We start from the raw sequence: 27,136 nt of genomic DNA, 5'->3' as shown, positions 1-27,136 counted from the left end.
GATCACCTGAAACTCATAAAGTACTTTGAAGGTAGACAGTGCCACATAATCACTGCCACCATTTTGAAACATGATCCTTTGGGAACTTTATTGGTCTATGACTGTGCATACCAGTCAATCAGATGTTATCCTGATCAATGGATGCTACTATGCAACCCTCAATATTTGCCCCAATGTTGGCAAAGAGAAAGGAGAGTAGGACAAGTAACGTATTTTACAACAGCACCTTCTTTTATCTCTGTGTATATGACAGGGTGCGTGTGTCTGTGTGTGTGTGGCATCCGGGCAGGCAGGAACCTTGCCAAAATCTCTCAACGCATTATTTCCTTCTTTTTAGTACACTACCCTTTTATTAATTCCAGCTGCAACACTGCTCCATTCAGGGCATTTGCTTTATTAAAATTTTGCAGAATACATACCGGACACTGTAAATCACAGGTCTTATAGAGAACTGCAAGGGCAGAACAGGCAAAGAAAGTACATACACAGAGCTAGCCTACCTAGCCAGGAAAGACAAACTTAATGGAGAGGCATTTGCAATAGCACTCTGGAGAAAAGGAAAGGACCAGAAGAGCTCATAGAACTCAATCACAGTCAAAGTACTTGGATACCTGGTGTGTTCATCAATATGAAATACATGAAAAGGAATGAGAGGAAGAAGGAAACTACATAATAAAATCTCAAAGAGTCTGGTTCCACTAATTTGCAATTTGGAATCATCAGGATTAGACCTGAACTGAATGGAAATTATCCTTGACTTAGCAAACAATGTCTATTAAATGAGAGCTAATTAATAGCAACAACAAGAAAGACAGCAAATGTTTATGTTTCTTAAAAGAAGGAAATGTTTCAAACACTTAGAGTCACCCATGCACACACAAACAACTGAAATGCCTATTATAGATCATTCTTAAATACTCATTAAAGGAGAAGTCTAAAGTATCTCTGATAGGCAACATTTTTTTATGGCTGCATACACTTGAAATCAAAGTCTTAGAACTGTCAGGGCCCTTAAAGACTATCTAATCTAGTGTCTTCATTTTTAGGTGAAGAAAACTGAAGTCTAGAGAGTTTAATTTATCCCAAATTGCAACATTAGCAGCACACCTGGTCCTAGAATCCACCAGGTGTCTTGATTCCTAACCCAGTGTTCTACTTAAGTGTTCTTTCTTAATTACTTATAGAATTTTCATTTTTATTTCTTTTAATTTAAACTTTTCACTAATTCAAACAGCCCTTTCAACCCTATTAGCCCTAAAGACTAAGGTTTTTACTATGATACCTTTACATTAGACCATCTGCTTTAGGTCATTAGGCTATAAGGAAGAAAAAGTGCTTGAAGAATAATATGGTTTATTTGTTAAAGATGATTGCCCAGTTATCTATAATGGTTAGTTGACTGAGTTTGCACACGATTAAACAAAAGGATGGACCATTATCCTTCTGGAGTCCTGTTGATTTTACTTCTATGATCTCTCTTATGTTCATTCCACCACTATTTATGCCCTCTACCTTCTCTTTCCACTATCACTGCCTAAATTCAGGCCTTTATTACATCTCACTTGGACTATTTTAATAGCCTCCTAATGGTCTCCCTGCCATGAGTCTTTACCCATTCCACTCTACTCCATACACCATTTCCCGTGTAAATCTACTGATGTGCTGCTCTGACCACGTCACTCACTCTCAAAAACCTGCCATCACCTCCCATTGCCTACTGAATGAAATCTAAACTTCTTAACTTTAGTATTCAAAGCCATTCATCACCTGGCTCCACCCTACCTTTCCAGATTCATACCCCCCCACCTTCATATGATCCATGATCCTACTACACTGAACTGCTCACTATTTCCTGAAGTTACTTGAGGCCGAAGATTGTTTCTTTTTTGTCACTGTATTCCTAGCACTTAGCACAAAATGCTTTGAACATTGCTTAGTGTTTGTTGAATGAATTTCCTTTTTCCAAGCACCATGTATTTGCTGTAACTGTTCCTTACACCTCAAATGTACTCTATTCCCACCTCTGCCTATTGAAATTCTATCCACCCTGTAAGGACCAACTGGAATGCCATCTTTTAAGTAAAACTTTTTTTACCCCTCTAGTTAGAAGTAGCCTCTCATTGTAAATTCTCTCTTGCCCTAGTTTTTGTATATAAGTTTCATATTTTCTACTAGATTGTAGACTCCTTTTGTGGAGGAATCCCATCTTAGTCATTTTTGTATACCACAGTGCCTTCCACATAAGTGTTTAATAAATATTTCTTTAATTAAATTGAATTGAAGGAAACTAAGGCAGCTAAGTTACAAAACAGTGGAGAACACTAAGCATGGATGCAGGAATACCTGAGTTCAAATCCTGTTTCAGCCAGTTATTAGCTGTATGATCCCCAACCTCAATTCCTTCATTTGTAAAATGAGGGATTAGACATAATGGCCTCTACAACCTCTTCCAGCTCTAAACTACAGTCTTGTGGAACAAAAGGGAAAGATTTTTAAAAGATAACCTTGGAGGCAGAAATAATAAATTTTTCATTTGAAATCTTCCTGAAGGGGCTGGAAGGTACAATACTTCTCAGAAAGGGCATGAAAAATTAATGTCAGCGAAATAGGAGAATGGATGGTGGGAAGGTAGGAGAGCAAAGCGGGGCAAAAAGTATTAGGTTACGTTAGCTGGGAGGAGAGGAAAGAGAAGGACAGAGAGAATAATAAAAAAAGTAAACCCATGTAAGCTTAGACATGAGTCACGGTAACTGGAAGAAGAAGAAAGTGGGGGAAATGGAATGGTTTCAGACTAATGTAAGCCAAACAAATGGCAGAAACATACACACATGTATATGTATATGTGGTTGCTTGAAGAATATTAACAATTTTAACTATAAATAGGAATACATTAAATTCTAAAATGAATAGAATAATGAAGAAGAAAACAAGCCCCAATGATTTGCCACATGCAAGAAACAGTGAAAATATATAGAATATTTTGCTTCATGGGACAATAAAAGCAAGAATTAACATCATGATATCTGATAAGACAACACTAAAAAATGGAGAAATTTCAAGAGCTGCAAATTAAGAAACTAAATGCTTAAAGGCAGCATAATCAATGAAAAATAAAATGATTGAATTCATATGGACTAAATGACATAGCACCTAAGTTATTGAAAGCAAAGTTGGGCAAAAAATAATAATAAAATAATAGTTGAATATTTTAATATTTCACTATATAATGTTTTAATATCCCTCTCTAAATATCTACAAAGACATAAAATGTCAAAATTAACAAAATAATGAAGCTTGATGGATTTTAAATTCTATCAAAATTCAAAGAATAATCAAAACCTATGCTACAAAAATTACTCTCAAAAATAGATAGAAGGCACTCAACCATACTTTTTATGGGACAAATATGGCTCTGATCCCCCCAAAAAAAGGAAGAGATAAAGCTGAGAAAGAGAACTTTTAGACCATTCTTGATGAGTATTGATGGTGACATTTTAAATAAAATAATGATAATAATGGCTGACATAATAACAAGGCTAAAACCTTACGCAGCACTTCAAGGTTTGTAAAGTGCCTCCCATTTATTATTTAATTTGCTCCTCATAACTACCATATCTAGGCAAATATTACCTCCATATTTCAGATGAAGAAATTGAAGCACAGAAGAAGAAGTGCCTTGTCCAGGGTTACAACATTAGTAAGGTTCTGAGGTTAGATTTTAATTCGGGTCTTCCTGAATCCAAAGCCATTGCTATATCTACTATGCCACCTAAGATACTACAGAAGTAAATTTAAAAGAAAATAATTACTATGACGAAGTTAGATTCATACCAATGATATAAGAACATTTAACAGTAGGAAACAATTAGCACCATTAATCATACAATTAACAAAAATAATATGATTATTTTAATGGATGCATAAAAAGCCTTAGACAAAATACAGCATTCATGTGTTTAAAAAAAATTTTAAATAGCATAGGTATAAAATGATCCTTCTTTAACATGATCAAAAACAAATAACTAAAACCAAGATGTAGCATTGTTTGCAACAGAGGGAACACTTGAAGTTTTTCCAGTACAAACAAGGTAAAACTATTATTCCCCTCTCCCCCACTATTATTTGACAGTGTTCTAGAAATGCTATCCACAGCTACGAGATGAGAACAAAATCAGTTATGAAGTCAAACAAGAGATAAAATTATTCCTATTTGCACGCAGATGGCATGATGATATACTTTAAAAATACCAGATAATCCATAAATGTAGTAAGATACAAAATAAATCTACAAAAGTCAACATTCCAATACAACCCTAATTAAAACTAGGAAAAAATAATAATAATATAGGTAGTAAAAATTCCATTAAAACAAATGAAATAGATAATATTTCTGATCTTTAACCTACCAAGCCATATACAAGATTTATATAAATACAACTATAAAAATCTTTAAGAGGCAGCTAGGTGGCTCAGTGGATATAATACTGGACCTGGAATCAGAAAGACCTAAGTTAAAATTGGGCCTCAGACCTTACTAACTATGTGAGCAAGCCACTTAACCTCTCTGTTTGCCTTAATCCACTGAAGTAGGAAATAGCAAACCTCTCCAATATCTTTGCCAAGAAAACCCCATGGACTGTTTGGCATGATATGGTCCATGGGATCATGAAGAGTCAAATACAACTGAACAATAAAAGTCTTTACGGAAAAAAAAGACAGACTTAAATGCAGATACACTGCTTGTGTTTGGGCTGTAACACTACCATAAAAAGGACAATATCCTTAGTTCTATACCACTCAAACTGCCTAAGGGATACTTTTTAGACAAAATAACAAAATTAATTTTACCTAGAATCTCGAGGGAAATTACCAGAAAAAAATTAAGGGATCATATTATTACCAGATCTCAAACTCCAGTATAAAACAATAGACAAAAAACTATTCAGTACTTGTTAAAAAAAAAGTGCATCAACAAAAATAAACTAGAAAAATGAGAAACAGAAGTAATCCAAAACAGTTGCAAAACTATAGAACATATCTTACTGGAAGAAGGCCTCCCTTTCTGAAAAAAAAATTTTGAGGATAAGTAGAAACCAATTTGACTGAAACTAAATAAAGATCAACATCTTATGCCACATACCACAATAAGTTCAAAATGTATATGTTACCTGAATATAAAAATTCATACCATAAAAAAAATTTTATTAATTGAACAAGAACAGGTCCTTTGCACAAATATAACTGGGGAAAAATTCCTAATCAAACAAGGAGTACAGAAAATCATAAAAGATAAAAGACAATTTTTACTAGATAAAATTTAAAAGGTTTTCTACAAAGTCAAGAAAGACAAAATTAGGAGAAAAACAGAGAAAACATGAGAAAAATATTTGCATTAAAAAATCACTGTAAGTCTGTTATCCAAAATAAGCAAGTAATTGAAACAAATGTATAACACCACCAAGGACCATTCCCCAGTGAGATCAAAAAAATTTTTTCAAAAAAAGAATTGCAAACTATACTTGGCAAATGAATTCATGCTTCAAATTATTAAAAAATGCAAATTAAAACAACTTCAAGGTTCTTCTCTACATCACTCAAATTGGCAAAGATGACAAAATATGGGAATCATCAGTGCTGGAAAGGCTATGGAAAGACAGGGACACTAATGTACCATCAGTGGGACTGTGAAGTGGTCCAAACATTCTATATTTAAAATTGGAATTATACAAATGACCAAAATGTCCATAACCTTGGACCTAGCAATAACACTACTATGTATATACACAAAGGAAATAAAAGACAGCAAAAAGATCCAATGGATACCAAAATATTCAGGGCAGGACTTTCTGTGATAGTAAAAACTCTAAGCAATGTCAGTATCTGACAATTGAAGATCAGCTGAAAACAACTCTTTTCATTTCAGTTGGGTCCAACTCTTTGTGATTTTGTGGGGTTTTCTTGGTAAAGACACTGGAGTGATTTTCCATTTCCTTTTCCAGCTCATTTTACCGAAGAACTGAGGCAAAATAGGGTTAAGGGGCTTGCCCAGGGTCACATTCCTAGTAAGTGTCTGAGGCCAGATTTGAACTTGGGTCTTCCGGACTCCAGACCCAGCTTCACCTAGCTACCCCCCCAAAAAAAAAAGCTACAGTGGAAATAATGTTGAATTTGGCATCAAAGAATCTGGGTTCAAATCCTTACTTTGACACTCTTTGTATAGCCTTGAGCAAGTCACCTCCTCCATCTGGGCCTCAGTTTCTTCATCTGTAAAATAAAGAGGACAGACTAGATAGCATGTGAGGTCTCTTGGAGCCCTAAATGTATGATCTATTGTTCTATAAGAAATAGTGAATGAGGAAATTGAAAAAATATGGGAAAATTGATGTCAAGAGAGATAGAACAGAACCAAAAGAACAGCATGCAAAATGACTCCAACAATGTAAATGCAAAGATCACTAAAAGGAAGTCTAACTCCAAATAACTGAGAAGCCAATGAAGATCTCAAAGAATTAACAATTCAACAAACCTCCTCCCTCCCAGCATAGGACAGAATGTTGTATATTTTGTCATAGAGAGTCTCTATTACTTTAATACAGAGTAAAAAAGAAGAAAAAGCGATATAAGGTGTTTTTCTTGAGGAAAAAAAAAATCAACGTTAAAGATCTGCCTAAGAACTGGCTCCATTCAGGTTGGCCACAACAAGTGTCATGCAAACATACTTAGGAACTAACCATCCATCCCTTACTCTCCAGTTATTTCATACATCTTGACATGGATTGTAGGAGAAAAACCTAGTGAGTATTACTGTTATGAGGTCTTGGTCCTATCTTTACAATGTTAAATCTCATCAGATTGTCCCCATTTCTGACAGTGTTCCTCCACATGTGGAAAAGGCCTACAGTCTCGGGTAGTGCAGTGCATGCACAAAGTTACTGGGCGCCATGGCAACGAGTGCCCCATCCTCTCTAAGCCAGCAGCCTATCGACAATGCCACCAGGAGGCTTGTAATGAGAAGATCAATGTCAACACCATCACATCCCCAAGACTTGGTGAGTAGACCTAGTGGGTGCTGGGTCAATGGAGCAGAGCAAAAGCCATTTTGTACTGTCATTGGTGTTTGGTCACTGGGAACAAGTTTTGAAGGTCTGAAAACTACTGATTACGCCATATTTGAGAGGTTCGACCCCAGCTCATCTCATCCACCTCTAGAGATCTGTACAGAACTGGATAGGAGTTTAAAAGATGGGATTCTCATTCCACATACTGGAAAAGACATTTATTTAATAACTGCCGACTCAAACACAATACCTTCAGCAACTGCATCCCAGCAGACCTCTTTGTTAACAAATGAAGAACACATGCAAATGTTTCTCTAACATGTTAGTATTCCTGTAAGTGGGGAAGGAGGAGATGGGAAATGCTTCATTTGAAGAATAAGGCTTTTTTGGACATCATTCATGAAACTATTAAGATGCGTATGAAATTCATTTCAGCATGATGTTCTAGAAGAAAATGGTAAGAAATGTTTAGTAGAATGGAACATTTAAAGTCATCAGGGAGTTTTTTCTATAAGTAATTTGACTGTGTTTTAAACCTGTCCATGCCAGCAGGATCAATATTGTGTAGTAATCATCGTCCCATATGTGAAGGGAAAGGGGAAAAGAAATTGAACTTATCTTATTATTGCTCTTTTTAAAAGTTTCTGCTTTCCAAAGTAGCAGCCCCTCAGAAAGATTTTTTTGGCCAAAGTCCCTTTCCATTAAAATTTAAACTGCAACTGGTTTTTAAGCCTAAGCCACAAAGACATTAACTACTAGTAAGTTTTATATCTCGATCTGAGCCACCAATCTCAGAATCCTGGACCTGGAAGGGACCCCAAAGGTCATCTGATCCAATCCTCACCTGAAACATGAGTCCCCTCAACAAAATATACCCAACAAATGATTTTCTAGCTTTTGAGAGAACTTGAGAATTTCAAGTAATGAAAGAACTTACTACCTCTTGAGGCCAACCATTCCATTTTCATACATCTTTCTTTTAAGTTCTTCCTTACATTGAGCCAAAATACACCTCCTAGTTACTTCTCCCCAGTTCTGTTTTATGGCACCACATGGTACTAACTGACCATTCCCAACATAAGATAAGATACCCTCTAGCTTGTCAATTTCCATCTTGAAACTTTATATTCAGAACTGAACCTAGTACTCCAAATAAAATCTGATTTGTTTAGCTCATTGTGATTGATCATGTATCTTCTTTCTATTACACAAAAAGTGGATTGAATCAGGACTTCAGGATCTCTTAAATAAAGCCCAGGTGGTAATTTTTTTTTCAAAGATTCTGCATTAAACAGCTACATGTACTAAATTTAATAAATTCTAATAATGATGGTGGTGATATTCTTGGGCATAAAATTGCATTAAGTGCCAGTTATACACTAGAGATTCAGGAAAGAAGGTAGTTTGGTGTAGGGGCAAGACAAGTGGCTTTGAAGACTGAAGATTTAGGTCCAAATTTCTTCTCTGATCCTTATTACTTATTTGATCTTAGGCAAGTCATTTAATCTGTCTGGGGCTTGGTTTCCTTATCTGTCAACTGAAGGGATTCAACCAGGTGATTACTAAGATTTTGTTGAGCTCTAAATCCTGTCATGCTAAAAACATGTAATGATGCTGTCGATGAACTAATTCTTTCTCCAGGCTTCACATTATTATGTTTGAATTCAGCTACCAGTAAAATGAGATAGAATCCCCAGGCTGTCTGTCCCCTAAAGGTTTTGAAGAGTTTCCAAATGTATGATGAATAGGGCTAATGTTCTCTGCCCTGATGAGAGATAAACCCAAAACCAATTGAATGAAGGTGGTTAAACTTCCAAACATGGCAGAGAGGGGTGGGGAAGGGATGATCTCCTGAATCATTGCTACAATACTTGAGTTAAACACAATGCACCTTTCTTTACTTTCCATGCCTTTCTAAATGTCCTGAATTTCTCTCTCCCTGTTCTTATCCAAAGCTGCTCTGACATACAAGTGCACAGGGGACCAGTGGACAGTATACTGCAGGGTGATCCGGGAGAAGAACCTCTGCCAGGACATGAGGTGGTACCAGCGCTGCTGCCAGACATGCAGAGACTTTTATGCCAACAAGCTGCAGCAGAAGAGTTAATGACACTTCTCTCCTGCCTAGACTGAACAATGCCACCCAATTATGGAATTCAAGGACTTGTAGGTCTGAGTACTGGAACTTAATAATGACAGAGGGAGGGGTGGATTCCAAAGTATGTACAATTAAGGTGAAAGTAACTCCATAGATTGGATGTACCAAAGCTATCCATCCCTCACACACATGACAAGGTCATCTCAAGAATTATCACATAAAATTTAGTTATGGATTTGGCATCATCACATTTGTCATTAAGCTTTTTACTTAATATATTATTAATAGCCACTGGATGGCTTTTTACAGTAGGAAAAACAAGGACAAAAAGTCACAAAGTAATTATAGTCTCTAAGGTTGTATGTACCTCTAAGGGGAAAACCTCTGGCCAACTACTTTATAAAGGTAGAGACGTTATTTAGCAGTTGAGTCTTGGCTGTCCTCTGGTATTTTGAACTCCCAGGGGTTAATATACCAGGAGGTGGGTGGAAGAAGAAGGAATCGTGTAAATGAAATGCTTAATTTAAAAAGGAGTCTTACTATTAAAAAAAAGAAAACCTGTGAAAATTGATGGCAGAGGATATGTAAGAAAGAGTATTACAACAGAATCTTACCCTTCCTTTTAATTTAAATTCTTAAAAACAGAAGATTCAGGACTTTGCTGTACTGACCACATCTAAAACCATAATCTCTTTTTTAAAATTTAGATTTCATCTTTGCTTTCTTGCCTCTGCAAGAGCTTGAGTTCATGTAACCTGATAAATAACAGCAAGAGAACATTCATTCAGTAAAACCACTTTCTTTGGGAAAGAATGCCCAGGGAGGTGACGGGTTCTAAGATGTTTTAGTTGTTCTGATCTTTACCTTGCCACCTCTTAAGGGCTGAAAAATACTGTAGCAAAAACAGAACAATATTTCTTCAGGGTACTGTGAAATTAATGTAATTGGTACATATCACGCAAGTGAGCTTGGAACAGCTTTGGCAGAGGTGTAAAGATGAATTGTTGACCCATCAGGTCTTTTCCTTCTCTGATTTCTGCAAGCCTGTCCTTCATAAATGTTTTTCCAAAGCAAATACATCACATCACATTTAGTCTATATTTGAATATTTCACATTACTCAGTAGTGACAGAACACAGCTATTTTCAGAGTCATCAAAAACTGCTTTTTGAACAACATTGTACCTTTGTATGTCTGAAAATAGAAACTTAAGCTCAGTCTATAGGACTTGCAGCATATGCCCAGATCCATAATTCTGGCCCTTTTCACTATGGATTTTGCTAATCTCCTTTACATATGATCTACAATGCACAATGCAATAAATAGAGTTAAGTCATTTATGACACATAGCAAAGCTTTTAGAGTGGATTTCAAACCTTTACTCTGATCTGGGCCTTATGTTATCAGCTTATTTTTTTTTGTTGTTTTTGCTATTTATATGTGACATTGGTGAGAGGCTCTTAATTGCAAAAGAAAAAAAAAATAAGACTTTTTTTCCTTCCTGAGTTAGAGCCTACCAATATGCAGAAGGACAGGGAAATCACTAGTTAACACTTACTTTAAGGCACCTGTGAAATCAGTCTGTGCACACAAACTGGAAACCATTTTCCAGTCCTGCCTCAATAAGGCAATGCTAGTTACTGGTTGTAATGCAGGTGGTCCTTGGTATCTGTAGCTGTCCTAGAAACAAGGCATATTTTGCCCACAGATTCCGTGGGCATTTTATTGGTGCTTATATTTGAAAATATTACCATGAGAAAGCAACCTTCTCCTACCTTATTTCAGACAGATGATCTCACTTAGGCCTAATTAGTAAGTAGTCATCACAGTGATTCTACCACATGAATTATTACTGATTTAATGGTGCTCCATTTGTTTTTTTCTTTCTGATGCAACAACTTTAAGGTTTTTTTAAAATGTGCTATTGTACATCAGAAGGGGAAAAAAAAACCTCTCTACCTTCTCCCACCGCTTGTGGGGTATTTTTGTTTTGTGTGTGAATGAGTGTGTTTGCGGGTTTTTGTTTTTTGCAAGGGTTGGGTGTTGTGTCTTTTTTTTTTAATACCACAGATATGGAAAAGTACTAGAGAAGTCTGAGAATGAATTCATTTCCACTTGTATAAACAAGATGTTTTGCATCCACTATAGATGCTCTATGGAAAAAAAATTAATTAGGGAATATGTCAGGACGTGATGTAGTGTAATCTTTGGTATAAAATGCCAACATTTGCCTTGACCACCGCTTTGAAAACATTTTGTTCTTTCACTGTTCGGGGTAAAGCTATAATATTTTTATTGACTTCTGCCTACCCCTACTTCCAGGCCCTTGTTTTCACAAAATATCCAATTAAATCCTGAAAAAAGCTGGGCCTTGATTTTTATCCCTTGCTCTTCACTGGTGTTCCATTTGTTCACATAAAAAATAAATGTAGAGGCTTTGTTTCATTTCACAACTAAGCAATAACACTAAATTAACTACCTGAAGGTGAGAGGCAGAAATCTTACTCAATGAAGCCAAGTTTTCAAAGAGAGTTACTAAAATCTGAACCCAGAAGTATTTCTGGTTGACCTAAACATTCAGCTTCGGCCAACAAAAGCAAGGCAGTGCCACTGATGTGCCCATGTAGAAAAGCAGGAAAACCACTTAAGCAACACTCTGAAAATTTGCTTCTAATTTTTTTTTCATAGCTGCCCTGCCAATGTCAACTCCATGCCACTCTACAAAAGACCAACAAACTGTCAATGCAAATGTCTAATTTTATTAAATTCTCCACTATTTTTGCCTTATCGTTTCCTAGGAGTTTTAACGAAACCAAAAAATGTCATCATGAACTTTCCCAATTTGCCCTCTCTTCATTTTACTTCATGGCAATTCAGAAAAGATAATTTCATTGTAGCTATTCTGATACTTTGGGGTTTTGCTTTCTTCCTTAGAAACTGATGTTCTGTGATTACAACAGTGCTATTTCCATATTGTAAACAATACACCGTACTGTTACTAAAGTACTGTACATTTTTAGTTGCACAGATGTGTACTGAGTATAGAGTCTCACTATCTTACATATGGTGCTATTTTTTTTGGTGAAAAAGAAATCCTAGCAGTTGGTTATTGCTTGATATTTTATTATAATACAGGGATATATCCTCAATGGCAATAATATCATTTAATTATTCATTACAGAGTCAAATGTATATTTTTTTCATTAGTTAACTTACATTATGTACTGTATCAGTGGTATTTTTATTTTGCTTTTTTGGTGCTGGTTTTGAAAACACATAAGTCAAACAGATTGGAAACAATTGTAAATTTAAAAAATCCTTCCATTTTGAAGCAGACTGAATGTTCAATAAAATTTTTTTTCCATAACAATTTTAATAAGATTTGTGAACTTGAGAGCCAAAAAAAAAAAAAAAATTCCCACAAGCTCTCTACGAAAAGGCACAAGAAAGCTATAATCCATTCTCCCTTGGTTTGATACTTGACTTGGACTTGGCCTAAAATAAGTCCACAGCTTGTTGATGACAGCTGTGGTAGGTGTAAAAGGTCATTGGTAAATGAAATCCTGGCAGGCTATAGTTCCCCAAGTGCTAACAAATCATTAAATCCTGGGTCTCATCCCTATGTGGTTGCAAAAGAGTACAGGGAATGTTAATATCTGACAGCTGCCAAGCGAGGTTCTGTGTTTCTGACACAACAGCAGAAACCAAACTTATGAAACTATCCTTCGTAAAGTTGGAGAGCATAGACCACTCCTAAGAAAGTTGTCTTCAGAACAAAGTGATGTTATCAACGGTGCCTGGTACACCATCAGAACAAGGTAGTCCCATTCCAGGGCAGTCATTTCATATAGCAATCATACTTTGGGCTCCTTTCAACAGCAACCAAAGCAGTTTCCTCCACCAATGGTCCCTACTCAAGGAAGGGAGAGTCAAAGTCAACTCAGGAGATATACTATTATTATGATTATTGTACCATTTCCACTTTGGACCGCATACCCTTGGCCTGACATTACTCTGGTATATCTGTAATTATTTGAGGTACTAGTATACGCTGAGCTCAGAGAACATTACCCTCCGGTGTTGTTTTTTTTTTTTTAATATAGCCTTAAAAGTAGTAGTCTATGTGGAAATATCACAGAATAAAACCCACAATAAAGGCATACTTGTTTTATCCCAGTTATCTCAATGCTCAGTATACCATAGTGATGGGGGGGGGGGTTGTTGTTTTCTTGGTTGTTTCTTTTTGTGGAGGCCATCAAGGTTAAGTGACTTGCCCAGGGTCACACAGCTAGTAAATGTCAAGTGTCTGAGAGCAGATTTGGACTCAGGTCCTCCTGACTCCAGGACCAATGGTCTATCCACTGTTTCACCTAGCTGCCCCTAAAGTGATTGGTTTTTGGTGGTACTTGGCCACTTTGATAGAACCATCATTTCAATGGTGTGAGTACTGCTTCCATTAATATAGAATAGGGGCCTTGCCCATGTTTTCCCAAAAGTCCTTAAAAGATGAGGCCACTTTCTTGTTCTATTAGTATCTCAGAAGTATCAATAAATGAGTCAAGGTATCTCTCTCGTTGTTACCGCATGATCACCCTACCTTTTTTTCTAGGTGTCTGTGTCATCAATAATATCTTTTATATCACTTTTTGCATTTCAATCATCATTGGTAGTATGCTGCAGCCTGACTACACCCATCATTCATCTTTTAATTGCTTTATGTTATTATTTGTAAATTTTATTCTTCTGGGATTTTAGTGTGCAGTGACAGGGGATCACTAGGAGAATACTGATGTTAAAAATTGGACTTTTGGGGCAGCCAGGTGATGCAGTGAATAGAGCACCAGCCCTGGAGTCAGGAGGACTTGAGTTCAAATCCAGCCTCAGACACACAACACTCATTAACTGTGTAACTCTGGGCAAGCCACTTAACCCCAATTGCCTAAGCGGCGGCGGCGGCAGCAGGCAGCAGCGGCGGTGAAGAAGAAGAAGAACTATTCAATTTCCCAAATACAATCTAGCCTCTTCACACTCATTTCTAGACATAGTTCATTAACCATCTGCAGTACTTGTCAAAGATACATATACTGATGAACTCTTTCTGGGGACTTCCCATCAAAATACGTGTCACAATCTGGGCAATATATATGGTAGTCCACATAAACACAGAATAACTATGCACGCTCTCAAGTGGTGGGACTCCGCCCCCATTTCACATCATCATGATGCAGATTCTAGACTAACAGTCAAACTTTATCCTAAGGACCCATAGTCCAGAAGATCTCACAATAAGGCAAGTGGTCTAAGTGTGTTTAAATCAGTAAAGAAATATGAACGTTTATCAGCTAGGCACAAAATTTCAGGAACACTATACATACTGATAAAGGATTTGGTAATACAGCAAGTATTTGTACTTAACCATTCAACTTTGCAAAAATTATCTCAAAAAAACTGGAATAAGGAAACATACTAAGAGAAAAATGACTGCCAGTCACAGTCTGAGAGAGAGATTTTATCATTTTCTCTCTAGTGGATCCTGAAAATAGAGAATCTAAGAATGAAAATGCAGAAGAATCTCTGGAGTGAGTCCCCACAAATGTGAAGGACTTAATATTTATCCCAGACAATACCCTACATGTAACATGGTCTTTATCCCAATTCCCATTCATTCTGACAAGCAAACCCAGACACATCACTTCTTCTGTGTTCTAGATGTATCCCAGAGGAGGACTGTGGTTGTTTCCTAATGCTACTGACTCAAACTCCCATTCCTATATGGATGCACTGACAATAGCAAAAGAAAAAAATACACACACACACACACACACACACACACACAAGAAAACTGACCTGTGTATAAAGGTATCACACTTTTGTAGAAAGCACACCTCACTGGCCAAGGCAATTGATCTAGCTTTGAATTCTAGTTCTCACACTTGCTACCTGCTGAGCAACCAGTTCCATTTTTGCACAACTCTAATTTTTACCTTTTTCTGTACCTAACTCTACCTCTCTACAATTTCTACTCATTAGTCCTCTTTCTCTTGATTTCCAGGTCCAATCTCTCTTCTATATGACAAATACCTGAAGAACACTAACATGCCCCACCCCAAAAGTATCTGTTTTCCAAGCTAAAAACCCATTTCCTTCTATCAGTCCATGTTCTTCTTGACTTATCATCTTAAATACTATTTCTTTACATGTGAATCAAAGGCTGTAAGCTCCAAATATGGTGGTTCCTACACTTGCTGCCAATAAGAATAGCTCTCTGTTTAAAAACAAAAGGTTGCAGTTCTGTTTTATTTCATATCTGTTTGTAATACTGCCCCTAATTTTATCTACAAGTGCTCCCCAAAAGACCTAGGTTAGCTGTATAATTTATAACCAGTTCTCCATAAACTCATCCTCTCCTCAAATATTTTTTGCCGGTTTATGACTGCAATCTTGGTTGTAAAGCTTTTTCATCCTGTACAGTGCTTTGTTGAGGCAGCTAGGTGGCACAGTAGGTAGTGTGCTGGCCCTTGAATCAGGACATAAGTTCAAATCTGGCCTCAGATGCTTACCAGCTGTGTGAACCTAGGCAATCCATTTAACCCCATTTGCCTCAGTTTCCTCATCTGTAAAATGAGCTGGAGGAAATAGCAAACCACCCCAGTACCTTTGCCGAGAAAACCCCAAATACAGTCACAAAGAGCTGGGAATGACTAATTGACAAAAAAGGGAAAAAAGTGTTTTGTAAATGAGCTTTTACTCTAAACTCTTATCACTCTTAATTACTATATCTCTACTGATCAAGGAGATTAAATGTTTGCTGTCTTTTCAGCCCCTTCATGAATGATGACTCTCTTACTTAGGTTAAACTTCTGATGGAAATGTTTGATTTCTTCCATGACTAACGTGCATTAAAACGGTAGACATCTTTCACACATTAGGAACACAAATAATTCAATTAATATAGTAGATGGCCTTAAAACTTTAATTTTTAAACATCAGCCACCATTATATGGAAGTGAAAGAGGGCCAGGCAGTACTCAGGGGTGCATTTTTAATCCATCTCAAGAGTTTCCATAGCCACCCCCCAAAAAAAAAATCACCTGGAAAAGAAATTACATTCTCAGTCTACATAGTCCAGGCCCATACTTAAAGCCTTCCCAGTTTTATAAAAACTTCCAGAGTTTTCATTCCACTGGTATAGCCACCACAAACCTGAACTCACCTCCCCACCACAATCGAGAAGGAAGGGAAAAAAGCATTTGTACAGTGCCTACTATCTTCTAAGCACTGTGCTAAGCTCTTTTACAAATAGCGTCTCATTTAATCAACATAAGCATCAGAGAAGGATTTTAGTGAAAGTATTAAGTGGTATCTTCATATGTTATTTATCAAGTACCAAATACTATAGTGTACCTATTATAAAATAAACATAAAGCATGGCCCCTGCCCACAAAAATTTATAATCTAAGAAGGGAGACCCAAAATGGCAGAGTTGCAGGAAGAAGTACAGTGAGCTCCTTCCCTATTCTCCTTACCCTCAAAAAAAATCCTCCAAATACATGTAGATCCTGATTAGGAAATCCAAGAAAAAATATCACAGTGAGTCATTTTTCCTAGCTCAGATTGGCATGGGGACACAGAGAGGTCTATGGACAATGGCCAAAGTGCACCACACAGAATACTCCAGGGCAAGAGGAGGCCCCAGATATACACAGAGGGGACTAAACTTGGGAAGGGTGCAGGGGCAGGTGCCAAATGGCATGTGTCACTCACTCCCCACTTCCAGGTTATAGATCCAGCGCAGAATGAGGAAGAGATCTGTACATAGGAGTGGCATTCCAGGGTAAGGAGTAGGCATAAACACTAGGCTATGTACATATTAAGAAAAAATTCAGACATAAGCAGCAGCTGTGTGACTCAGACCGCCCGCCCCCCCCCCAGAACAGAATGAGACTCATTTCCAGCTTCTAGTCCAATCTAGAACGACCAGAGGGAACCATACAGCTCTATCATTCTGACTCAGCAGAAGTTTACAAGCTAGCAGACAATGAGTAAGTGCAGTAGCTGTCTAAAGAAACTCCTAATGGAGCAAGCCCACAGACCTATTGCTCAGAACCCAACACAGCTTAGGCTCAGACCAAGGGGGAGATGATCAGACTTTGCCTTTGATCAGATCACTTTGGAAACACTGAAATCTTTCAGGTGCCAAACCTAAACTGTGCCAGGGATCTTGGATTAATAACACAATATTCAATACCCAAAGCAGCAGCAAGATTAACCAAGACATTCTCCCCAGAAGTGCCACAGAGCCCAGCTCTAACATCACGCTAAAGGTCAGGAAGTAGGCTGGAAGAATAAGCTAAATAAATAAATGGCCCTACAATAAAAAGCTATTATATGATGACAGAGATGCTTAAGACACAAAGCCAGAAGACAAAAATGATTTCAAAATATCTATAAACCAGCCTCAAACTAAAACAGAGCTGGAGCAAAATTCAACTAGAATTAGTGCAAGAAATGAAGCAAAAGTTTAAAAAGAGTTTTGAAATGTTTTCATAAATGAAATGAGAGTGCTAGAGGAAAACATTAGAAAAGAAATAAGAGTTATAGAAGAAATGCAAAGGAAATTAACAGTTATATTATATATTATAATCTAACAGTTTTATAATACTATATAAAAGTTTGTCCAAGCAACAAAATCCCTGAAAATTAGAATAAATCAAATAGAAGTCAATGACTTTAAGAGGCAAAAAGAAATATTAAAACAAAATCAAGAAATTGAAAAAACAGACTACAATGCAAGGCATCTCATAGCAAAAAACAACTGACCTAGAAAAGAGATCTAGGAGAAAAAGCTTAAGAATCATTAGACTACCTGAACGCCAAAACCAAAAAAAGAGTGTAGACATACTATTTCAAGAAATCTTAAGAGAAAACTGTCCAGATCTCTGAGAACCAGAGGGCAACGTGGACATAGAAAGTGGACATGAATTCAATGGACACTTCCTGAAAGAAATCCCAAAACGAACACTTCCAGGAACATTGCAGACAAAATCCAGAGCTTCCAGGTTTAAGAAAATAATAGAGCAAGGAGCCATAAAGAAAAAAATTCAAGTACTGAGGAGCTGGAAGTCAGAATCACGCATGATTTAGCAGCCAAGACTAACCAAAGCGGAGTTTGGAATACATCACTCCGGAAGTCAAAGGATACAGGCTTACAATCAAGAACAATCTTCTCCAGTAAAACTGACTATAATCCTACAGGGGGAAAAAAATGAACTTTCAGTGAAATAGAGAACTTTCAAAAACCAGAGCTGCCAACACAGGAGTCCAGGGGAAAATAAAAGGACAAACATAAATGATCGTAAGGGGCTAAGCAATGATAAACGGCTTATATTCTAACATGGGGAGATGATGTGTGTGTCCCCTCTAAACACTATTATTACCATCATAGGTGACAAAGGGAGAATAATTAGACAGAAGGCCTAGAAGTGGCTCTGTCATGCCTTGGTGATCTTAAAAGAAGAACAGAAAAGGAGAGGAAGAGGCATACAATGAGAGGAGGTAATAGGGGAAGATGAGAAAGGTTAGGGGAAATTATAAATCACATGTCTATACAGAACAAGGATGAAGGTATAAAGGAAGTAGCTGACAGTTGAAACTCATTCCCACCTGAAATGATTAAAGGAAGTAATATAGACACCCTGTTTGGTACATAAATACACTCCACTCACCAGGGAAATAGGAGGGAAAATGGGAAAAGAAGAAGATATTAGAGAGAGGACAGATTAAGGGAGGGATTAGTCCTAAGGGTGGACAAAAATATTTATAATTCTTTTTGAAGTAGCAAAGAATTGGAAACTGGGAGAAGGGGTAGGCTGAAGTCTAGCCGAATAAGTGAGGTTATATAAATGTAATGGAAAACTATTTTGCTGTTAGAAATGACAAAGGGGATAGCGTCAGAGAAACTTGGGAAGACATTCATCCCTTGATGTGTAGTGAGTAAGCAGGACAAGGAGAATAATTTGTGTAACAACAATAGTGTGAAGACAAAAAAGAAAAAAAACAACTTTGGAGGACTTCCAGGGGCTGAGCCAAAATGGCCAAGTAGAGGAAATACTCAGCTGAGCTCTCCCAACATTCCCCTCTAAACAACTTTAAAATAATGCCTCAAATTGAACTCTGGAGCAGCAGATCTGACAAAAACTCGAGGTGAGACATTCTTCCAGCCCAAGATAACTTAGAAGGTTGGAGAGATCTGTGTGACAGGGGCAGAGATGGCCTAGAGCCCACACAGATGAAACACCAGTGCTGAGATGAGGTGGTGGCAACAGAAGCAGCCATAGCTTAAGGACCTCTCAAGCCAGAGATGGTAAGGGGACCTGGCAACTGTCAGAAAGAGATTACAAGGGACCCTAGTACTAGCGCTGGACCCAGGACTGCACGCTGTTTGGCAACTCTATTTCTAATACTCACTTCAGGGTCACTGTTTGTAAGTAAGAAGGATTTTAGTGGTGTAAGGAGGATTTTTGTTATTCTTTTTAGATAGTTCCTGGATCCTAGATAATATTTCCCATGAATTATGGTTGGAAACAACTTCTATTGCACAGTCACAGTAGAGTTATAGGGGTGACATAATGTAATGGTTACTATGCATCCGCTATGCTAGGTCATGATGATATTGCTAAAGTTAACCTGTGAGCTTAATGTTGGCAAGATGCCTTCTTTGTCTGTTGCCCTATAAATCAAGTGGACACTGGTCAGTAAGTGAGGAACCCATTTGGGATTTGGGTAATGCATAGAGGAATGCATGTGCCTGCCTTGATTGGCCCCCATTGAGGCTTGGGGAAAATCTGTGTTTGCCTCAGCCAGACCCCATTAAGGCTTGGGAGATGAGGGGTTGTACTCCTATTCTCACCCACTCCTGAGAAAAGTGTGATCAGGGAATGTTATAAGAGTTGGTGCTCCCATTATCAGCAATCCTTTTGAAAAGACTGGACTAGAGTGAAGTAACCTTATTTAACCCCTCCAAAGCTGTCTCAGATCAAAAATGAATCTGTGCTAGAGTGAACCTGTTAGTGTTAGGAGCCCTCCTGTGCTCTCCTGCCAAACAAATGGTGGTATCTGTATGTTTACCTGTGAAATACTGTTCAAAGGCATAGAGGAGTAATTTCAGTTATGGGGGAGCAAAGACCCTGAGGACAATATCACTTCTGGTTCCAAGGGAACAGGGACCCTCAGGATCAGTATTCATTGCAATCCCAAGGGATCAGGGGCCTTTTCTGGGTATGAACCAGAGAACAGATCAGGACAGCAGTCACTCACAGACCAGAGCATAGCCCAGAAGTAAACAAATCTCTCCCTAGATCACACCACCCTGGAAACACTGAAAACTTCCAAAACCCCAGAATTAGCTCTGAAATCAGCAGTGCAAAAAAAGCCTGAAGCTTGGGACAGTCTCCCTCCTCCCCTGCCAAGTGACAGAAACAGAACTCAACTTTAACATAAAGTTCAAAGTCAAGAAATAGGCTAGGAAAATGAGCAAACAACAACAAAAAGAACTTGACCATAAAAAGCTACTGTGGTGAAATGCAATATTGTTGTTCATCCTTTGTTTTCAAAGAGTACCAATAATATCACAGGCATTATTAGAGGCAATTTAAGCTTTCCTGTCTCAAGCTGTTTGGGGTTTTTTTAAGTATACCGTTATCTTTCTGAGTGGTTTCAGTTCTGACCAGAGACTCATAAGTAAAATCATCTCTTGCTTTCAATAGTTCCTAAAATAGTGACTTAATTGTATATGTAAAAATAACAGGCATTAGGATCAAGAGAACACGCACAATGACTATAATAAATTAAAACAACACTAAAAGACATTAGAATTAAATATAATGACTGACCTTGGTTTCAGAGGACTGATGGTGAAACACACTTCCCTGCCCTGAGAAAGGGTGGGAGATTATAGATATAAAACACTACATACACTGTCAGGTATGGTCATCTGGGATTTTCTATTTTGCTTAACTGTCTCTTTGTTATAAAGATGACACTATGGGTCAAAGAGAGGAGGGACATAGGTAAGGGACAGTGGTATTTTTAAAACTATCAATAAACCATTATTTACAGAATAACAGGAGCCTTGATAACATAAAAATCACCCTATCCCAATATGCTTTTGATTACTTGTAATTTTTAGAAAATCCCTGGCATCACAAGTGGAGAGGTAGCATGATTGGAATGTCAAGATCACAGAATTTGGAATCAAAGACCTGGGACTAAGCATTAACCTTTCCACTTAATAGCTTTGTGCCTGTGGGCAAATCACTCAATTTCTTTAAGACTATTTCTTCACTTATAAAATCAGTGTAACAATACTTGTGCTACCTTCTTCATTTTGCAAAACTATAAGGCATAAATAAGCATCAACTATTATTATCATAATTTTTTCACAAATCTAAATGATTCACATTAGATTCATACAATGGCAGAGCTAGAAGAAAGCCTAGAGATTATCTTTAAAAAAAAAAAAAGTCTTCCACAGCAATTTACATTAATTGCTTCCACTTCTTTACCTACCACTCACTTCTTAACCCATTGGCTTCCAAACCTACCACTCAAGTGAAACTCTTCTCTCCAAGGTTACTGATGATCTCTTTAAAAGTCTTTTCCAATTTTCACTCTTGATCTCTTTGCCACCTTTGATATCTGTATGTCTCTCCCTATTAGAATGTAAGCTCTTAAGGACAGGAATTATCTTGATTTTGTAACCATATCTCCAACATTTAGCATGGTATTTTGTCCAGAGTAAGCATTTAATAAATGCTTTTTTCATTCACCACCCCCTTTTCCTGCATACACTTCCCTCCCTGGACTTTCATGACACTGCTCTTTCCTCATTCTCCCTCTAACTGCCTGACTACTCCTCAATCTCCTTTAATGGGATTTTCAGCCATCTCCTCCTTACAAGGCTTGAGTGTGCCCTAAGATTCTAAATTGGGCCTTCTTTTCTCTTGGTTATCTCATCAGATCCTATGGGTTCAATTATCATCTCTTTGTGAATAACACCCAAACCTATACAGGGTGTCCAAAAAGTCTTACAGATAGCTTTCTCAGGGAGTTTAGCTACAAAAGAGAAGAGAAATGAGGGATGATTTTCAGGAGGGAAAAATGGATGAAGTAAGGGGTTTTTGACGATAGGCATGTTTGTAGGCAGGATGGAAGCAGCCGGTAGACAGGAAGATATTGAACATAAATTATTGAGTAGGGATGACAGAGAGGGCAACTTGCTGGAGAAGATGGGATAAATCAGATCATTTGTGCATGCAGTAGGGTTTATCTTGGCAAGAAAATGAGTAACCTCATTTTATGAGATAGGGGTAAAGGAGGAGATAGTATCAGAAGGTATCTAGGTGTTGTAAGATGAAGAAGAGAGAAGAGGGAATTCTTGGCAAATGGCCTCTTTTTTTTTCAGTAAAACAGGAGACAAAGCTCTCTGCTGAGATACTGGAAGCAAGGGGAGCCATTGAAAGTTTGAGGTGGTGGGGGCAGCTAGGTGGCGCAGTGGATAGACCGCCGGCCCTGAAGTCAGGAGGACCTGAGGTCAAATCCAGCCTCAGACCAAACACTTACACTTACTAGCTGTGTGACCCTGGGCAACTCACTTAATCCCAATTGCCTTAAAAAAAAAAAAAGAAAGTTTGAGGGTAGATGAAAAGGTTTGAAAGAGCCACTGTGATAAATGATATGAGTTAATTATGAAGGTGTAAAAAGATTGCCTTGTAGCAGTTAATGCCCAGTTAAAGTTACATAACAAAGTTGTTTTGGATGACTTATACCCGTTTTATCAGCAGCACTTGTGTAGTAGTAAAGGCAGTTGATGGTAGGACTGATGCAACGCTGTTGCTTGGTAGGGGAGAAATGGTAAGAAGATAAGGACACAAGGGTCTCAAAAGAAGATGACAGTATAAAATTGAACTGCCTTACCAAGGGTGTAAAAATGAGGAAAGAAGGAGTGTATGTCTAGGTCAGGGATGATGGCCTGCAAAAGAACTGAGAGGGGGAGGGATTAGAGATCATGTCTTAGATGAAGAACAAGGTCCTAAGGCAGAGGGAGTGGTAAAATGACAATAGATTGTGATCAGATAAGGGAATTTCAAAGTTCATGAACATATAGGTTATGTAATTGTAGATCATGGCAAGATCAAGGGTATGACCATCTTTGTGTGTGGCTAAGGTGGGGTGGAAGAAATGAATAAGTTGAGGATCTGTGAGGTTGTGGTGTTTAAGGAAGCATCAATACATATATTGAAGTCCCCTAGTATGAGGGCAAGAGATGAGGAGGGAAGTCTGTGAGCCAGGCACTGAACTCATTGATGAAAGAAGGGGAGCATCTTGGATATCAACAGACAACGGCTACCTGACTTTGGAATGGATGGTGGATATGGAATGAGTGAACCTCAAAGGAAGAAAAGTTACTAAATGATGATGGCTAAGGGAGAACCTAGAAGTGACAATGCAGATCAAGGAGTATTCCAACTCCAACACCTCAACTAGTCAGTCTGGGAGGAAGGAGTGAAAGCATAGACTATGCTGGAAAGTGAGGCATGGGAATCTGTGTCATAAGAAGAGAGCCAGGTCTCCACGAGAGCCAGAAGATGTAGGGAATGGGAAAGAAAAAGATTTCTCTGTATCTAGAGAAAGAACTAATAAATAGAAGCATGTATCGGATGATTTTACATACCCACACACATATTTGTACCTAATGGTAGCCATCACTAGGGTGGGGGAAGAAAAAAAAGGGGGAAAAAGAAATGCACATGATAACTTTATTATATATTTAAAAGGAATAGCAAGTTGCACATAATATGTTTGCAGTTTCATGTATTATCATCTTTTTTACTATTCTATGTTATTGAAAAGCTTGTTTTAGTCTGTAAATTTAAATTAAATAAGAATTTTAAAAAAGATTTAAGATGAAAGCAAATTTGTGGTTTATGAAGTAAGCATTTCACAGAGCATGGTGAAAGGGGTAGATGACTTAAGCGTACAGGCAGAAACAGTGTGGGGAGTTCAGTTGAGGGGATAGGGAATAAGAGATTGAACAGTGGGGAGACAAAGAATGTGGTTTGAATAACAGCCAGGTGTTCTGAATCACTGCTACAGGAAGTATATGGGAATGGAGGAGTATGTTGAGCATTGAAAAATGAGTTCAGGTAGGCTTTCATTATTGTCCATAGGTCCATTTGGGCATTTCATTGTCCATTTGGCCTACCACCATACTTTGTCACTCATGTTCATTCACAATCTCTAAGTCATCCTTTATTCCTTCAATCTCCCATCCCAGCCAGTCACCTAGTCTTGTCAATTCAGCCTCCTCATCTTTTTTGTCTTCTCCCTTCTCACCTGTCACAAGTACACCATGTTCATTAGTGTTTCCACCATCTCCTACTTAGGCTATTACAGTAGCCTTCTAAATGGACTCTTAGCTTACAGTCTCCTCTCCTCTCTAATCCATCCTCCAACTGCTAATTTTATATTCCTAAAACACAGAACTGATCATATTACTTCCCTTTTCAAGAAACTTCAGTCTTTCCCTATTGCCTCTGGGATTATACATGTGTGTGTATGTATATATGTATATGTGCATGTATATATATATATATATATATGTATATATATATACATATATATATTACTCCTCCACTTTATATGTAAAGCCCTTCACAATCTGGCTTCTGCCTTCTCTTTTCAGATTTGTTTCATATTACTCTAGCACTCTACATTCCAGTCATTCTTATCTATTTGCTGTTCCCAAATTCCTGCCTTTGTACAGGCTATAATGAATGCTTTCTCTCCTTACCTCCAATTCTTGGAATCCTTAGCTTCCTTCCTTTGAGATTCAACTCAACTCACACGCCACCTCCTATGGGAAGTCTTTCCTGATTTCTCAATTGTATTTATTTGTTTAAATGTTGTATCCTCTAGCAAAATGTAAGCCCCTTCTGGGGCTTTTGCTTAGTTGAATTGAATCTAGTCCAAGCCCCTCAATTTGACAAATGAGGAAACCATAGAAAAGAGAAGCAAAGTTAGAAGGCCTCCTCAAGGTCACCTATCTAGTAAGTGGCAGAGCCAAGATATGAGCCTGGGGTCCTGACTCCAAGTCCAACCTTCTTACTATTACACTTCTATTCTAGAAGATCTATCTTCTCAGTTGAGGTACAGTAGGGTCCATATCTCCATTAAGGAATGGAGCAGCAAGGTAAATGCAACAGATAGGGTGATGTGAAAATTAACTAGAATAAAGTAAAATAAGTAAATTTGCTGACTTAAAAACTAATCTCATAACTTTTAACATATTTTAAAACTCTAACAGGCACATGTCACCCTTTTCCTGTGTTCATTTATTTTACATGACTTGTCCCTGAGTTCACAAGATTTTATTTAGCACACTCTTTAATTCATTACAAAACCACACTTTCACCTCATTAGTTATTTTGATAAGCAGTTATTTTTTTCCAAGTTAAGCTTGGATTATATTCCACAGGTTTTCAATGGTGTTTAAACCAGGCAAGTTCCCAGACCTTTAAAGCATATCTATCACAACCTCACAACCTTAAGGATAAATTTCTTAACCTTTCATAATGTATGGCATGGTGTATGGGTCACTGCAACATTCCATTTCCACTTGAAAATTCCTCTAATCCCAGGAAAATTTTGCTTCTTGAGACATCAGTTTATTTGTCAGAGCTCATCATTCTCTCAACAGAGTCAAGATTTCCAGGAACACTACAAGCAAAAGATGGATATATTTTAATAGCTGGCCGCCTTCCTCTCTTACCCACCAGCCCCTTTTTCCAAAGGTGGGAGCAAGCTTGGAATTCAAGGTCAATGCACCTACAGTCTTGGTATTTTGTCTTCAGGTCAAGATCCCCAAACCCCTCAAGAGTTTAGGGAAAATAATCTGAGATCTGGGAAGATAATCTGCCAGCAACAAGCTCCCTTCACTCCATTCCAAACCTTATGGTGGAGCTCCAGGGGTGGGTTACATAAGTGAAATACAAGATGTCTTAAAAATTAGTTTGCCTTGAATATATTTAGACTGTGATTAGTATATCAGTTTTCCATTAAAAATTTATACTATTTAAAGTTTTTTTTCAGGGTAGTTAAAGTTTCTGCTAAAAGATGTTTGCACTATATATAACATGCATTCTTTATTCAGCAATTTTATTCTTCTTTATTTGACACATATTTGGTCAACTAGCTTTTGAGGCCCACTTTATTATAATGAAAAATACATCTGTTTATTGCTTTCCAAACTCCTAACTGGAGTGGACCCATGCTAATAGAGGCAGGTGTTTCTTGAAGAGTTGCCACAAGAACTTAGTGTCTGTTCACTCATCATCTGCTTTCATTTCTGGTACAAGGGAATGCCTGATTCCAGAGATGGAGAAATGTTTGTGGTTTAAGGAGACTCTTAAAACCCATCATGGTGCCCATGGGATTTGCTCTTAGGAATGTGTTTCCAGAATAAAAATTCTGTCTATAAGATACCACCCTTTCTGAAATATTTCTCTTTTTTTTTTTTTAAGGCAAGGATGCCAAAGCAAAAGCACAAATGAAGATGAAAATACATGTTCTAGCTTGGTACATCTTTTACAAAGGATGCTTCATTCCTGTTTTCCAAGAAACAGTAGGTGGCAATTATAGGACTTAGGTTTACCACAAATCACTCTCAAAACACCCCCACTGCATTAAGAATTTGGCAGCAGCCTCAGTTTTGAAAACCACCTCAAAAAATATAGTATATCATGGGGATACTATTCAAAATATCCAGCAAACAATGGAGACTTTCTTAGAAAAGTATGTTTGTCTCAGACAGAAAAAAAAGCCCATTACTTCCATGGCTAGTGTTCTTTCTGAGGGTAGAATTTAAATGGCCCAGAAGGGTCAAAAATTACTTAAATTTATTTTTATTTTACTTGCATCAGAA

General features: G+C 37.6%; 1 protein-coding gene across 1 annotated transcript in view; it reads left to right on the top strand.

Annotated features, from left to right (window-relative positions):
* Positions 1-13,308, top strand: part of ADAMTS17 (ADAM metallopeptidase with thrombospondin type 1 motif 17) — a 485,504-nt gene extending 472,196 nt beyond the window's left edge. The window contains exons 22-23 of the mRNA XM_020963836.2: positions 6,872-7,049; positions 9,014-13,308. Coding sequence (XP_020819495.1) covers positions 6,872-7,049; positions 9,014-9,165 — 330 coding nt within the window. The 3' untranslated portion in view covers positions 9,166-13,308. The remainder of the gene's footprint in view (positions 1-6,871; positions 7,050-9,013) is intronic.
* Positions 13,309-27,136: the final 13,828 nt, after the last annotated feature.

Source organism: Phascolarctos cinereus, unplaced genomic scaffold (genome assembly GCF_003287225.1).
Source record: "Phascolarctos cinereus isolate Bilbo 61053 unplaced genomic scaffold, phaCin_HiC Scaffold_3;HRSCAF=262, whole genome shotgun sequence".
Lineage (NCBI taxonomy): Eukaryota > Metazoa > Chordata > Mammalia > Diprotodontia > Phascolarctidae > Phascolarctos > Phascolarctos cinereus.
This window is presented reverse-complemented; position numbering and strand designations above follow the sequence as displayed.